The sequence below is a fragment of the Oreochromis aureus genome, linkage group 23, assembly GCF_013358895.1.
Source record: "Oreochromis aureus strain Israel breed Guangdong linkage group 23, ZZ_aureus, whole genome shotgun sequence".
NCBI lineage: Eukaryota > Metazoa > Chordata > Actinopteri > Cichliformes > Cichlidae > Oreochromis > Oreochromis aureus.
The window spans coordinates 17,217,273-17,233,032 of NC_052963.1; the positions used below are offsets into that span (position 1 = coordinate 17,217,273).

The 15,760-nt window shown below is 40.4% G+C and overlaps 1 protein-coding gene, 1 long non-coding RNA gene and 1 other non-coding gene across 5 annotated transcripts; 2 read left to right on the plus strand and 1 right to left on the minus strand.

Moving 5' to 3' along the window:
- The first annotated feature begins 95 nt into the window (after positions 1-95).
- Positions 96-13,477, plus strand: LOC116327086 (glycerol kinase). 3 transcript variants are annotated; one of them, XM_031748561.2, is made up of 21 exons: positions 96-222; positions 2,377-2,450; positions 2,538-2,644; positions 2,735-2,812; positions 3,718-3,797; positions 3,966-4,103; positions 4,206-4,315; positions 4,451-4,517; positions 4,795-4,812; positions 7,013-7,048; positions 7,157-7,224; positions 7,313-7,355; positions 7,449-7,529; positions 8,188-8,266; positions 8,431-8,527; positions 8,605-8,689; positions 8,817-8,937; positions 9,247-9,390; positions 9,492-9,578; positions 10,762-10,848; positions 11,473-13,477. In XM_031748561.2, the coding sequence occupies exons 3-21, from the start codon at positions 2,587-2,589 to the stop codon at positions 11,481-11,483; spliced, it is 1,488 nt and encodes a 495-aa protein (XP_031604421.1). In that variant the 5' UTR covers positions 96-222; positions 2,377-2,450; positions 2,538-2,586; the 3' UTR covers positions 11,484-13,477. The 3 variants fall into 3 exon arrangements, with proteins under 3 accessions (XP_031604421.1, XP_031604419.1, XP_031604420.1); XM_031748559.2 differs by lacking the exon at positions 96-222 and adding an exon at positions 409-816; XM_031748560.2 differs by lacking the exons at positions 96-222; positions 4,795-4,812 and adding an exon at positions 410-816.
- On the plus strand, positions 381-452 carry trnae-uuc. Its single transcript has one exon. It is a non-coding gene; the product is annotated as a tRNA-Glu (tRNA).
- Positions 7,728-15,300, minus strand: LOC120436059. Its single transcript, XR_005610088.1, has 2 exons — positions 15,239-15,300; positions 7,728-8,311 (listed from the first exon to the last, which is right to left on the minus strand). It is a non-coding gene; the product is annotated as an uncharacterized LOC120436059 (long non-coding RNA).
- Positions 15,301-15,760: the final 460 nt, after the last annotated feature.

Here is a 15,760-nt window from a genome sequence, read left to right on the forward strand (position 1 = left end):
AAAAATAACAATATAGAAATAAAATGATATAATATAAACAATATAAACAATATAAAATAACAACAATAAACAACAATAAACAATGTTTTTTCTTAAAAAGAAATAAAATATTTTTTTGTTTAATGTGAATCAGTCATCAAAAACGACATTTGTTGACGTCTACAGACGGAAGTCAAACGTAAGCTGATGTATGATGTCCCTCTGGTGTCACCCTGCTGAAAGGTTAGTAACCAATAACTACGGCACAGACTTCCTCAAACACTCTAGAAGGACAAACGTACTTAAATCCGCTCATAACATTGCACTTTTTTACTACCGCTATACTCGCTCAACTGTCAAATGGCGATATAAATACACGACACCACACCTATTAACTAACGTCCCATATGGTCTAGCGGTTAGGATTCCTGGTTTTCACCCAGGCGGCCCGGGTTCGACTCCCGGTATGGGAACTACTGTTTTTGTTAGTGAGTCTGCAGAACTTTCCAGAATTGCCTCACACTTCAGCTCTAGCACCTAATGCTCTTTGAAAATAGTCATTTTCTTGGGAACATTGTATTGGTCCGCATGAGGCACGAGTACAGTCAGTTGCGTCATCACTAGTGGCCGTTACGTTTGAAGGCAGCGACTGACCCACCGACTTTGCCTGAGCACGGAACCGCTTCGCCGGTGGGAATAATCGGTTTCCTGTACAGTTCCGCGCTCGTAGCTCCGGGGCTGCCCATGAACGGCACCATGGCTGCGTCTTCCCATCGGATAATGCTGGGGCCACTGGTTGCTGCTATCGACCAGGGCACGAGCTCCACCCGCTTTCTGGTAAGACAAACCGGAGACAGCAGGGGCAGGAGGGTCTCCTCTAGCTAGCGGGTCACATTTAAATGACTGTGGATAGAGCTGACGGTGTCCTTGGCTGTGCTGTTCATACGGGAACTCACAGTACTGTATCTACAGAGGAAATTTATATATTCATAACAAATGTCTGGTATCGTTTCACTTTACTGCAGTAGCAGTCTGTGCTTCCTGAAAAAATCAAAACATAAGATAAACTACCTTATTCATCAAGTTGGATGATCGTGCCTGGTTCTTGTTTTCCCAATAAATGTTGATTCTGATCTTCTTTTGGAGTCTGTATAAAGGGAAATTTGTACCATGTAGGCCTCAATTCCAGGAATGGTTGACAAAGATTTGCACATGAAGGACATGCAGGTAAAAAAAGAAAAAGAATAAAGCTTGGAAGGATGTGCTAGTTTCAGTTACTCCACAACCAAAACAAGTAGTAAACTTGCCTATAAAGCACCAAACTTAAATAGTAATACAAGAAATATACATTACATAGTATTACCAAAAAAGGACAGAAACGTTACACCGTATGTATAATTTAATGTATTATTTAACAAGAGAAAGGAAGACGAGCCACACACCCAAAACAGTCTGCTGCTTTTGTTTTAACATGTGTTCTTTTTTTTTTCCTATAAAAAGATATTTTTTATTTATGTCCTTGGGTGTGGTTGATAGTTGAGTGCCAAGAGTTTAATTGCTCTGAGTCAGCTCAGCTGTCAGAGAAAGACACATGGGTGAAGTGAATGTGTGTTCTATGGCATTTAAACCTTACATAACAAGTAAAAAGTCACATTTTTGCTGATTTTATTTATTTATATTTTTATGTAGTTTTGCACATTTTATTTTATTTATTGTTCCAGTGTTCTTGCACTGATTGTATCTTTGCATCTAATTCCACAAGACACGTGCAGAGGTATTTTCAAAGGTGATAATTGTCCTGGGGGGATATGACAGTGACTGTGCAGAGATACCACTGCTTATCGCTTTAACACTTGCTTCCTCTAACACTGGTTGCATATTGCTATGTCAGGTCTGTCTAGGGTGTACCCCACATCTTGCCCTGTGACAGCTGAGATAAACCCCAGCCCCCAGTAGAAGTGGAAATCACCAGAGACCCCATAATAGTGGAATATTATCACAGTACTTCAGTCACAATACAATATTTTTAACATTTTGGCGATATGCTAGGTATTGCAGTAACATGGATTGCAATTTATCATCTTTTTTCAACTGCAAATTATGTCTTTAAAGTAATTTTTTTTTTTTATCAAAAATGATATTATCCAGTAAGATTAAGTTATTTCAGTTATTTTTTTCTACTGCCAAATTAGAATGTCAAACATACCAACACTGGCACTAAAACCTGCCATTATTGTTGCCATAAGATGGCATTTGTGGATGTAAGGAGGTTGCTGTCCTATTTTTACTTGTGTGATCAAGTCATCGGCCCAATCAAAATTAGCAAGTAGCTTTGTCGAGGGAAGCTTTCCCAGAATCCTAACTGTAAAGGCACTGTGACGTTTTGTCTCTTTTAAGGTGTTTAATTCAAAAACGGCAGAGCTCCTCAGCCATCATCAGGTGGAAATCAAACAGAGCTTCCCAAAAGAAGGGTGAGTGATGAAACCTACTGAAAATCCTCCACGTCGCACCACACATGTGCGTCTGTTTTAAAAATGGATTCTTCTCCTGATGTTCAGCTGGGTGGAGGAGGATCCCAAAGAAATCCTGCAGTCAGTGTACGAGTGCATGGAGCGGACATGTGAAAAGCTGACGCAGCTCAACATTGACATCTCAAACATCAAAGGTATGTGCGCATGGGGTTCACGCTGCCACCTGAGTGTCATTTTTCATCCATTTCAAAGCTCTGAAACGTCTGTTGTTTAAATTTGTCCAGCTATTGGAGTGACCAATCAAAGAGAGACCACGCTTGTTTGGGACAAAGAGACGGGGGAGCCTCTCTACAATGCAATCGGTACAGTCTGATTTCTCTGTGCGACTTGTTTGATGTGTGTCCTACAGACCTGACATTAGCATTGGAATAAGCACTGACTCTTTAATGCCACCTGATATTTGATATTCTATTTATTCGCTTTTTAAATCTTGCTTTTTTGAATTTATTGAGCTATTTGTATTGATAAAGGCACTTTATAGATCTTTATTATTTTATTAAGCTGTGTACCTGGTGTAACTTGATTATATTTGTTTAGATTTTTGTTTATTTTAGCTACTTAATTGAGCGGCTTCTTTTTGTGTAGTTTTCACCTTTAAATTTTTGCTTTGTCATGTTGTTTTAGTTATAAAGTGGTGCTTTTCACTTCTGTTTGAGCCTCGTTCACTCATTCACACACATACACTCACACTCTAATGCATGACTCTGAATGCATTGGGGGCATCTTGTGATTCAGTATCTTTGCCCTCGACTTCCAGACTGGAGGAGCGAGGGATCAAACCACAGATTTCCCAATTAGTAGATGACTGTGGTGGAACAGCAGATTCACATCATGGATGTGCATGCTGTCATGTCATTATGGGCCAAAACCTCTGAGGGATGTTTCCAGCACCCTGCTAGGAAAATGTACCTAATAATTTGGCCAGTGAGTGTATGCAGCCTCTCAGTTCCCTCCAAAAAGGCAACTTTATTTTTATTGGTTCCCCCTCACCTGACTTCCTCAAACAGAATTCCCGCCTTTGCATCTCTATGAGGACACAAGGAAATCTGGACCCAGCTGGCATCAGCTTGGCACAAGAGCATTTACCGCAGGGATTTCTGGTTTATACACTGCCATGTTCATCACGTGCAACCATGACTGTTACTACATCAGGGTGCTGTTGGTCTGATTGTGGGTGTTGTGAAATAACTGCCATACCTCTATTTAGTGTGGCTGGACCTGCGGACTCAGTCAACGGTTGAGCGGCTTATAAATAAAACTCCAGGAAGAAATAAGAACCACTTGAAGGTAACGTTGATCTGTGTTTGAGTTTGCACTTTTGTTCTGTTGAGTGCAGTTTAGGTAGGATGGTGTTGGCTATTTTCATCTATCTGAGTAAGTAATGTTTTTTAATCCCTGTGTATTTTGTATGGCCTCACATAAGAGATTCACGTTCATGTCATTGCCACCCTGCAGCATAAAACGGGGCTCCCAATCAGCACTTACTTCAGCGCCGTCAAACTTCGCTGGTTGATGGACAATGTGGACGAGGTCCACAAAGCTGTGGTCTCGCACCGCGCCATGTTCGGCACAGTCGACTCCTGGCTTATTTGGGTAGTCACAGGCTTCCTTCTTTAAGAGAAGTCATAGACATGTTCTTTAAATAAAATGGAAAACTTTATTGACTTTATTTGTGTGTCTTTATTTGTGGTGCAGTGTCTGACAGGGGGTAAGTCAGGTGGAGTCCACTGCACGGACGTGACCAACGCCAGCAGAACCATGCTGTTTAACATTCACACGATGGACTGGGATCCAGAACTTTGCAAGTATGAGAGCTGAAAGTCACATCATAGTTATTTATGTATTTATTTTCTATCATATTGGTGAAGAGGGTGACAAAAATACCACCTATAACACCTCTAAAATTATTCTGCTGAAGTCTCACCTCTCATTGCCATCAGATATTTTGGTATTCCTATGGAGATCTTACCCAGGGTGAGGAGCTCATCAGAAATATATGGCCTTATGGTAAGCATACGCACACTGTCTCTCCTAATCACAATATCACTATAATCTGTGGTTATATTAACTTTTTACACTAAAGATTTCACTGTTAGAGTGACTCTAGTGTTCAGAGAGTGCATTGCCTCATGCAGCGAGACACAAAAAGATGATGGATAAGAGTTTTGTTTTGTGTTTGTACTTATCTCAGTGTGCTTTCAGACTGTTTAAGTGCATGAAAGTTGATTGAGAAATTCTTTTAGGCATTTTTTGTGTGCCATTGTCTCTCTTCTCTCACTGGTAGAAAATATGTTCTAGCCGGGTAAGTAAGAACTCACCATCCCTATTTTCCCTCACATGCAAAGCCAACCCATCCTGCTTTTAACCCGACACAAACACACCATCACTCAGTGCATTTCCAAGATTCATATGCAGGCTAATGTTTCCATGATTAAGCATCAAGCATTTAGAGTAGAGGTGGGAATAAGAGTAACCTCTGATAAGATGCTATTGTGATATCTGTGTAGCCAAAGAAGAAGAAAAAAAGTAAAATGGTAAAAAGTAAGAATTATGAATAAACTGAAGAAAGATCAGTGTTTTCACTATTTATTTTTACTATGACGTGACTTAAATATAACTAAATATAAAAACATACAGAAAGTGTTTTTACTTTTAGTCTTTGTCACTCTAGGAAACGTTTGTCACTGCAGCCTGCCTGTTGATGCTTTGGGTGTGCATGTTTTTTTTGTTTTTGGCTTAGCCCAAGTGCACATGGCAAAGCAGCTCTTTTTCTTTCACGCACCCATTTTGAATAGATCCAGAGTGACTGTGCATACATGGAAACTAAATCTTTGCCCCGACTTCAGCTGGGCTCTAAAAGACTTGGACCTAATCTTAAATCTTCACTGCAATCAACAGATTTCCTTAAAAGTTTTATTAAAAACACAAACAAAACAGGCTGTTTGGTATAAATTGCTAGTGCTACTCAGTCGTATGCTAAGTGTTTAGGCAAATGAGTGACCCACCTGCCACTGGGACACAAGGGCCCACTATAATCACCACATTGGTTGTGCTGCCACTCAGACTAAACCTCTGAATCACTACAGGTATGGGAGCAGAGAAAAATGAAACTGGAATCAAATTGCTTTTCAAAGTTGAAATTCTTGCAACATCTCTCTTTGTATAACCTGTCAATCTCTGATCTTCCACGCTGATGTCTCATTGAAATGTTGGCAACAACTGACATGATCCCACATGCAGCACTCATGCGAGGTTACAAAAACAGAGAGGTAGATGGACTGGTTCTTTTATAGCGACATGCCTCATTATGCATTCTTTCTGCACCGAAGTGCTTCCAATCTAACATTCACACACATTCACACTCCCATCGATGCATCGGAGAGTTACTTTGGGGTTAAACATCTTGCCCAACCATATTTTGGCATGAACACTGGAAAGTGGATTGAAGCACCAACCTTTGAATTAGTAGAAGACCTGCTCCGCCTCCTGAGCTACAGCCACCAAAATAGAAGTGCACGATCAACCAAAATACTATCAAATGCAGCTTGTGCCAACTGGCATCTGTTCGCGAGGTCCACAGCTGTGGGTATAGTGGGCCCTTTAAGGCGTGTACGTGACTGTGAGTTAATTGCATTCAGTGCTGTAGTCAAATCTCACCACATGTTAAAAAAAACCTCTCCATGCAAGCATCTAAATTAAAAAAAAAAAAAAAAAATTCAAACTAAACACTAAATAATGTCAGTAATATTTGTTCCAAAGAGTCCCCTCAGTCATTATAAAGCATTGTTCTTATCACAGCTCATTTTGCTGCCCCCAAGTGACCGATTGCAGGCATTGCCATCAACAGAGCAGAGAAACTGTAAAAGTAGAAAAGACCAATGAGTGTTTTCACAGCCAGTACACGACCATGTCAGCTCTATTGGAAATGTGCTAGATGGACCCTGTTCACTGTGGTGGCATGCTCCTCGGGTGGTTGTCATTGGTGGACCATCTTCTTCTCCTCCAGCGTCCCATCTTCTAAATCTCTTCACTCTTGGGCACGATTTTATTTCACCAACTTTTCACGTGTTCTCTTTTTAAACGTCGAACCGAAGCCACGTGTAGGAGTGAAGACATTTGAGTAGATACAGATTCACACTCACCCGCCTTTGTTTCCCCCACTGTGATTTCACTGTTGCACTAAACTGTACAATTCAAATTTCAGCAGTATGTTTTTGTTATTTGGCTTCATACAGTCAAATAATGATGAATTCCCCCCTTTTTTTGTTGTTTTCCGGCTATTGTTCGTAGTGGTCAATATTGAGTTTCTGTGCTATTGGTTTAAGATTTTAACAACAAACAAACAAACAAAAAAAAACAGAATTATAATCAGGCGTGAGTGTCAACATCTACTTAATACAAGAGACAGTTGATGCCATTTTACTGGTAGGCCCCACAATGCTTTTTGTGAGCATTCAAACATAATCACTCGCTTATACTTTCATGTTTTTTTCTCTTGACAGAAATCAGGGGCTCTTTCAGGTATTCCAATATCAGGGGTAAGTCTGACTTAATTTTTTTATTTTTGTAACATTGTTTTAGTGTTTGTCATTCAGTGTGAGAGGTTAATCCAATATTTGTATGTATTTCATTTAAAAAATAAACAGTGTCTTGGGGATCAGTCAGCAGCGCTTGTTGGACAGATGTGCTTTCAGGACGGGCAGGCTAAAAACACGTAGGTGGTATTTATAGGTTTGCTTTTTATTAAAACTTGACCCCTTTGCTAAAAATCCAGCTAAATATGAGTTTATTATGTGTTTCAGGTATGGGACCGGCTGCTTTCTCCTGCGAAACACTGGAGTTAAGGTCCTCTGCCTAAGACTTGAGTTTAAACACTATGGTACCACCGTACAGGCATTTACATAGAATGCTACTTTTCTTGTGTCTGCTGTTTTACAGCCTGTGATGTCAGAGCACGGTCTTCTGACCACTGTGGCGTACAAACTTGGTCGGGACAAGCCTGCCTGTTATGCACTGGAGGTACAGTATATACATTATAATTATGATTAAGGAACTGACCTCACAGCCCATTGTTCCTTCAGTGGGCTGGTTTCAGTCATTATGCAAATGTACTGTTTATAAGGTTTGGGGAAACCTGCAGTCAGCTGAGACTGAAGAAGTCACTTGGATGAGTGACGAAACATTTCTCCCACAAAACGCTACGTCCAGATGAACAGATTCAACTTTTGGAGATTTACTTTCCTGGATGATTGAGAATGCATCAAGACGATACAGTATATACAGTGTATATATAAATAAAGTGATATTTGACATAAACATCAAAACGATAACGCCCACTTTCATAATATTCTCTCTAATCCTTCAGCTCTTTTCTTAAGTATGGAGGACAAAAACTGCCAAAATCAAAAACACATGACTGACTTTGTAAATAAATTAAGTTAACAAAAACCAAGGACATTTTTATTTTAGTTAGCTAAAAAAAAATTATTTTTTTTTACACCTAAGTTTTTAGTTTAGATTTACTGTCATGTAGTGTTAATTTTCGTATTTATTGAGTGAGCTATTTATTTATTTGGCCCGTTTAGTCTTCCAAAAAGGATACAGAAATGTGAGTATCCCTGAATTGACAGGTAATCTGATTATGTATTGTTTTTGTTTTCCTGCTCTTTGCTGTCAGGGCTCTGTGGCCATCGCTGGAGCTGTGGTCCGCTGGTTACAGGACAATCTCGGGATCATTGGATCATCTGAAGAACTTGGTTGGTTCTGCTCTTGGTTTGGGGCATGTGGTGTATCCGGATTATCTGTAAAAGGAATAATAAAAGTTGACTTTGTAGATGTATAAACTAGACAGCTGTTTATGACATCAGTGTTCACAGAATTTTTACTTCATTTGCCATTTTGTGGTTTTTTTCCCCTGCAGAGAAGTTGGCTGCTTCTGTCGGCACATCTTACGGCTGCTACTTCGTTCCTGCGTTTTCGGGCCTTTACGCTCCTTACTGGGAGCCCAGCGCACGAGGGTACTGAGACTGTAGTGAACATCTTATAGCATCTGCTGAAATGCACCTCTCTGAATCAAACTTTCTCCGTGTCACAGGATCATTTGCGGGTTAACTCAGTTCACTAATAAGAGCCACCTCGCTTTTGCTGCGCTGGAAGCTGTCTGTTTCCAGACACGAGAGGTACACGCTTTCTTCTCTAATCAGTCACCACAGAAAAAGTAGTGAAAAGTGAAAGCTAGTGTTCAGCAAGTGAAATGTTTGTCTTTGCTTTAAAAAAACAACAACATTGATATGATGATGTGCGCAGATACTGGACGCCATGAATCAGGACAGCGGCATCCCGCTGACACAGCTCCAGGTAGACGGAGGAATGACATCCAACAAGCTGCTGATGCAGCTGCAGGCAGACATCCTCTGCATCCCTGTTGGTAGGAGTGCCGTTCACTCCGCTTGAGTTTTTAAAAGGATCCGTGTCACGCCACAAGGAAGTTGACACGGTTATTTGTTGAGCAGTGACCAAACCAGTCATGCAACCACAAGTTATATCCATTTATCTGATGTAAAACTACTGGACAAGAAATGTTACTATAGGCCTCTCTGACTTTTGCTGTTCTAAGTTGAGCCACTAACATAAGTGTTTTTTCATATGTAGTACGATGTATATTAACTCATTCATATATACATGTATTTGTCATTTATCTGTTGTTATTATGAGTAAATATAATGTCCATTTCCAGTCAAACCATCCATGCCTGAGACCACAGCTCTCGGTGCAGCGATGGCAGCGGGAGCAGCAGAGGGGGTGAGCGTTTGGAGTCTGAACCCCGAGGACCTGAGCGAAGTGACGTCAGAGAAGTTCGAACCTCAAATCAACCCCGAAGGTACGTTGGGCTGCTGCCAGAGCTCTGTCTGGCTGATGAGATCAGATAATGCTTAAAACATGCGATGCTTAAAAGTAAACACACTTATCTTTGTTCCACAGAGAGCGAGTTTCGGTATGCTCGGTGGAAGAAGGCTGTTGAGAAATCCATGAACTGGGAGACGACGGAGCCTGTTTGCAATGGAAACGGTGGGCAGCACTCACAGCTCAGAGCAGGTTTAAACTCTAAGACGAGGCCATAAATCAAAAAAGTGAATGACACTTAAATGCACCTCAAACAATAAAGGACGCATTCATGTATTTTGAAGCCTGTGTTTAAAAAACATTACCTGATATTACTGGTAGGTGAATTTAGTCAAAACATTACGAAGCTCATGAGTTTATTCAAGGCTCATATCAATCTGTAATCTGGTGTAGTCAAATTAGGTGATCAGGTTATTATGCTGTAACATTCTTATCAGAAGAACACCCCGATTTGTGCCGCTAACACTGTCACGCAGCTCTGTGCTTACAATGAATATTTTGAAAATATTGTTCCTGAAAAACTCATTTATATGTTCAAGAAGCTAAGATAAAATGCAGTACTGTGCAAAACTCTTGTACTATGTTGAGGTCCGGGCTCTGGGGTGGCCAATCCATGACTGCTTGGGTTTCACTGTGCGTTTTTCTATCTAGGTATGCTTTTCCTTTATCAGCAGTGTGTTTGGGATCATTGTCAGGATGATAAATGAAGCTGCTGCCAATCAAAGCTTAAAATTGGTTCTTTGAGTAGACACAACACTGGTTCATCCCTTGAGTTAGCTTTTTTGTTATGCCTGAATGATTTATAGGTCTCAACAAACAAAAATAATTCCTCTGAAAATAGGCAGGTACAAGGACTGGACTGAAAATGAGTGAAAAAGCAACCAATGTCCAAAGAAAACCTTTGAAAGATCTTGATAAATTCTGGAGAACTGTTGCTCAACACCTCTTTAAGAAATGAAAAGAAACTTGGAAGCAAAAATCACACTATACTGATTCTAAGATGTCTATGTTTATTCCTAATTAATGTTACAACATATATTTATATTATTTGAATATATTTAATATATTTATATTGTTCAACTTTGACATCTAACACGTGTTATATTATTATAGTCAGTATTATTCTGGTAAATTTACCAGTATATGGATCTTTACCTGAAACCCAAGCAGCGCAGGGGTTTGGTGGTATAAAGAAATGATGAGTGGCTCAAAACTTTTGCAAAGTAGTGTATATTTCCCTATGCTACTACAGTGTGCAGAGATAGAGGGCATTTTGACTTGTTTGTAGTTCGCTGCTCAGAATCATCGTCTCTCTTCTTCTCTGTTTCGCGCTCGTTTTGTGGAAAAGGTGAAACCAGTATCTTCAGCAGCGTCCCGCTGGGCTTCTACATCATTGGCAGCATGCTGATGTTAATCGGCGCGAAATACCTCACAGGTCAGTATGTCTTCTCTATACTCATACATGATGCCAGTGTTTACGTGTGTCACAGATGGAGCAGATGTCTCGGGCCCACAGCTCCGGGTGCGAGCACAGAAGCTCCACCTACCTGTTGTTTACATTCACAGGAATGTTAGCTTAAAGGGAGGGTAATGGCAGCTAAAAAGGCTTGTTTCAGTCAGAGCATGAACTGATGAGGTAAAGCAAGTTCCAGGAAATGAAAATTATTTTGGACAATGACTCATTAAAAACTGCTCTGGTATAGTGACAGAATAAAAACAGGTAACTGAGGGTTGTAGGTAATCATTGCAGTGTTTTGGAAATGAGGTTTCAAAGTCGCTCAATTAAAGTTCAGATTTCCTAACTTGACATCTATCACTCTACATAATAAAATGAGCTCGTGTTCCACCCTGTTCATTGTTGTAGTGCCAGCTGTTCAGATTTTTAAAAACAAATTACCAAATTACCTTTGCAAGCATTCAATTGGAACAGTTTGGCGTTAGGTGTGCTTTTGTGTTAGTAAGGCTTTTTAACAGCGTAACAAGTACTGTTTGACAGCTCTAGTGGAGAGTAAACCTTTCTCAAAATGAAATGTGTGGCCCTTGGTTCCTTTTCTTTCAGGCCACAAGTAGACTGTGATTTCTGGAGGCATTAAATTGACGTGGAGGGGGAGAAGAGGAAACAGGACCAGCGCTTGTGCTCTTGTTGAAATCTTACCCAAAATTCATTCCAGAAGAATGAGAGAGACGCAGACCTGCTGAGCCTCACCGCTGAGTACGAAATCAGGACAACTCTGACTAACGGGACATCTTCAATATTATTTTCATGGTTATTTAATTTTTTAAAAATTGTGGCAAAGAACACATCAGTACGGTATCCATTCATTTTAGCAGCATTGCACATGCAGTGTTTCCTTTCCTTTTTTACAGGGTGATGAATTTCTGAGTATTTATGTAGATACTTGTTTATATGTAAGTGTGAGATGCTGTCTAATTTGTTTGTCACTGTTAACCTTGAACTGTCTAACCCTCAGACCCTCCACGGTGAGCTACAGGAACTTTTTTAGAGCACTTTATAATTTTTTGTTTTGTTTTTGTTTAGACGAGTCTTTGTATGGTGTATATGTTTTTTTTCTTGTTTTGAACAGTTGGGATTAAGACACAGAAAGTTTGAGGTAGTCTGTAGTAAAACCAAAGTGGGACGTGGTGCACTGACGGGTCTGCTCTTAGTGAAAGTGAACCCGTACGTACTTGATTGGTTGTTTAAAAACCGAAAGTGGGGGAAAAAGCGGTGCAGCGAAGGATGGGGACAACTGGATATCCGTGGGAGTGCAGTGTATGAGGAAAGCCGCACATGCATATGCTTACACCAGGAAACAAAACGGCAGCAGCAGGTTATAACTTGTTTACTGTGCAGCCCAAAATGGATTCAATCTGTAAGCCTAGTCATGGTTGAAAAGGTCGGTTCTCCCTGAAATCCATCTGTGATCATCCAGATTAAGCTGGTATGCTCATTTTTGGATGATGCCTGCTTTTTGTTGAACTTAATGGAGCCAGATAAACAAAAAAATAAGTAAAGCATTTAAAAAAAAATCAACAAATTACAGTGGCAGCTGAAATACTTTCGGTATCGCTGCAGTGAAAACATCCATCTACCCTGATGAAAGGCTCATGCTGGTAACAGAATGTAATCTCTGAAGGCATCCCTCCCCACCCTTTTTCCCCTCCATCTCCCCACATTGATTGAGCTGTCATGTTGGCTAGCTGCCTGCATTGCTTGGCTGGAGATGTATGCGGCAGAATATCGCTCACAGCAAAGCTTGTGGCTTTTTTTTTTTTTTTTTTAAATTAACTGTAGCAACCTGTTTATTTCTGAGTCACAATTACAGCCAAACATGTTTTGTTTTTAACATGTTGAGCTCCGTTTAAGTTTCACTACACCCAGTGGGAAATCGTCTAAACTGTGCAAGTCGCACCTAAACAGGCCGTGATTACCATGTGTAAACATGATTTCTGTCGCTCTGAGCGACCGGTTGCGCCTCTGTGGGCTTTAAAAAAATGTATTTAAAATGATGGAAGTTTCCAGGTCATGCAAAACATGCTTCTGATATGCAAATGACGCTCGTTTGAAACAAACTCTAACTTGCTGCACTAAAACGTGAAGGTTTAGAACGTTTCTCAGGTGAAATGATTCAAACCGACGCAAGCTCTTTAAGTGGCTCTCTTTGCTTCATGGTCAGGGCTTAAGTTTGAGTCAGGCCTGATGAAGTACGAGCGTCCCTGGTTGGGAAGGTTGTAGGCAGTACATTTGTTTCTGTGCTTGCTCTCTGTAACCCTGGACTATTAAATTATGCAGAACCTCTTATGATGTGAAAATGCTGAATATTCTGTTGTGATATAAAGAGTTTACAAATAAATATGTGAGAGGAAAGCAATGGAAGAACAAAGTGTAACTGCCAACATTTGCCCCCTGACCTTTAACTGTGAAATGGGAAAATTGCTTTGAATAGTGACATCACCTCCCTGCATGTCCTTACCTGAAACGTACCAACGGTGGAAAGTATTTGTACTTGTCATGTGAACTGGTGTTTTTCTTGCCGTCACATTAAAGAGCGATTTCACCCAAACGCTGCTGCTCCAGGTGTGCTGACCTCTCTGAAGATTGTCAGATCTGCAGTAAAAGAGAAACTGCGAACTAACCCTCAGACTTGAGAAATGTTTGAAATGAGGAAAAGGATGCGCATGCCATCGCTTTTAAAGTGGCAGTTTCCTTGTTGAACTGATGGAGTGACATGTCATTATTAGATGTGTAATGACACATGACCAACAAATGCAGAGTCAGTACATTTTTGCTTTCAGTGAAATGAAATCTGACTAGCCAGCGAGAAAAGGCATTCATTTCCTTAGTTACACTATTGTTGCCCTGCTTAAAACAAGTAATGTATAACTTCCAACCACTAATGTGGAGTTTGTAGCTGCAAAACATAAATAGGCTAAACAGCTCACATCGAGATGATCATTGATTCACTGTTGGACAAGGAGGACAACAGTGAGGACTGTGGCTGTGCAGAATGAGCCTGCTGCGGGTTGCAGCTTTCTAGATAACTGTTCACAATACAAGTGCGTGTCTGGAGCAAGCATTCAAAATTAATTTATGTAACACACATACAACCCAGTCACTTTGCTAGGCAAACCCGTTCAACTGCTCTTTAACACCGATATCTAACCAGTCGATCTCATGGCAGCAACTCAATGCATTTACACATGTATACATGGTCGAGATGACAAGTTGAAGTTCAAACCGAAAATCACAATAGAGTAAATTTAAGTGACTGAATGTGGCACAATCATCGAGAGTTTACAGAGAATTGTCTGAAAAAAATATTCAGTAAGCAACTAGCAAGTGTTAAACCTTGAAGCAGATGAGCTACAGCAGCGGAAGACCACACCAAAACGCTTGGTATGATGAGTCATTTTCTGCTGCAACATTCAGATGCTAGGGTGTAAACAATGTTGAAGCATGGATCCATCTAATCCATGTGAAAGCACAGTGTGGTACACAAGGTCAGGGCTGGACTGGGACAAAAAATCGGCCCGGGCATTTTGACTAGAGACCGGCCCACCAGGATAGAGATTGAAAATGTGACGTCATTCAGGGGTAAAACCGCAAAGGATTCTGGGAACTTGAGGCAAGAGGTACTAGCGCACGCAGGCATTCAATTGAACTCAGTTACACAGCGATAAAAAGAAACACAAAAAATGGCAAGAAGCTGTTGTATTATTAACTGCAATAGCCGGTCGCATGACAGCCATTCGAAGCCGACGGGTAAAGAGATCGTTTTTTTTTTTATCGGATTACGTCGTTGAAGAGAAATTTTTTAAGCCATGTTTCCGAAGTAAGAGCCGATAGTCTGGATACACCAAATATAACGTCCCAGAACACTCCAGCTCACATGTTAGTCTGCTCCAAGTATTCCCACAAAGGTCAGTGTTTTGTAGTAGTTAATACGTCATTTTTCTTAACATAATCGGTGATATAGGTTACAAGCAAGTCTGGCGCTGAACAGAAATTGTCGCGCTATGCTCCTTTATTTATTGTGCATAAATAGTGAATTGTCCTGACAGAATATTGCGTTTCGCTTCTGTTTTTACCACGGTACATTGACAAAAACATATACTTTTATTTACAGGATAAAACAGTTGTTTTGTATCACTAATTGTCCAGTGCGATTACAACATACAATATTATTGTCACTGCTACATTTCTGTAATGCGTACCAGAAATTATTTCCACTACTAATTAATTACCGTTGAGCTCAAAGGTTATATTAATAAACGGTTAACGAATGTGTATTTATGACGACGATTTGTGAGACTGGTAAACTTACCTTTGTTTGTACCATGGTCTTTCATTCTACACGGTGCATTTCAAGGTCCTGTACCCATCCGTCGGTAAACTGTACCTGGACTTGTTGCAGTGACCTGAAGTTACTAAAAACTTCATGAGTGTATGCACTCACTCCAAGAACCGTATAATTATAAATCTGAGCGTGGTGAAAGTTGGGCAGCACGCTAACGTCTTTTGTCCACTCTGTGTGCTTGTAAGGGTCTAATCCTTTCACTCCTTTGATTTTTTCCTCGTAACTTTTCTTTGCCTTTTCGTCGAGTCTGTCTTTGTACGGACCGGCATTGTTCTCCTTAGTTTTGTACATTCCTTTTTTGTGCAGCAAAGAAAAACCAAGAAGGTATTGGAACCGGAGAATGAACGTTTTGCGGTGCTGCAAATGCTTGCACTTGATGCGGTACTTAGATTGTTTTGCCAGTTCCCGGCATGCAATGCGTGAAAGTCATGTGATCTGTCAATCGCTATAGGAAAAACCATAAAGCCTTTGCATGAAAACAACTGCTTT

Bases quoted from the DNA above. Each gene is read 5' to 3' on its own strand.
- LOC116327086 (XM_031748559.2), top strand. From the start codon at position 724: ATGAACGGCACCATGGCTGCGTCTTCCCATCGGATAATGCTGGGGCCA. The intron at 4,316-4,450 runs GTATGAGAGCTG...CATTGCCATCAG, and splicing joins TGGGATCCAGAACTTTGCAA to ATATTTTGGTATTCCTATGG. The intron at 7,356-7,448 runs GTCCTCTGCCTA...GCTGTTTTACAG, and splicing joins TGCGAAACACTGGAGTTAAG to CCTGTGATGTCAGAGCACGG.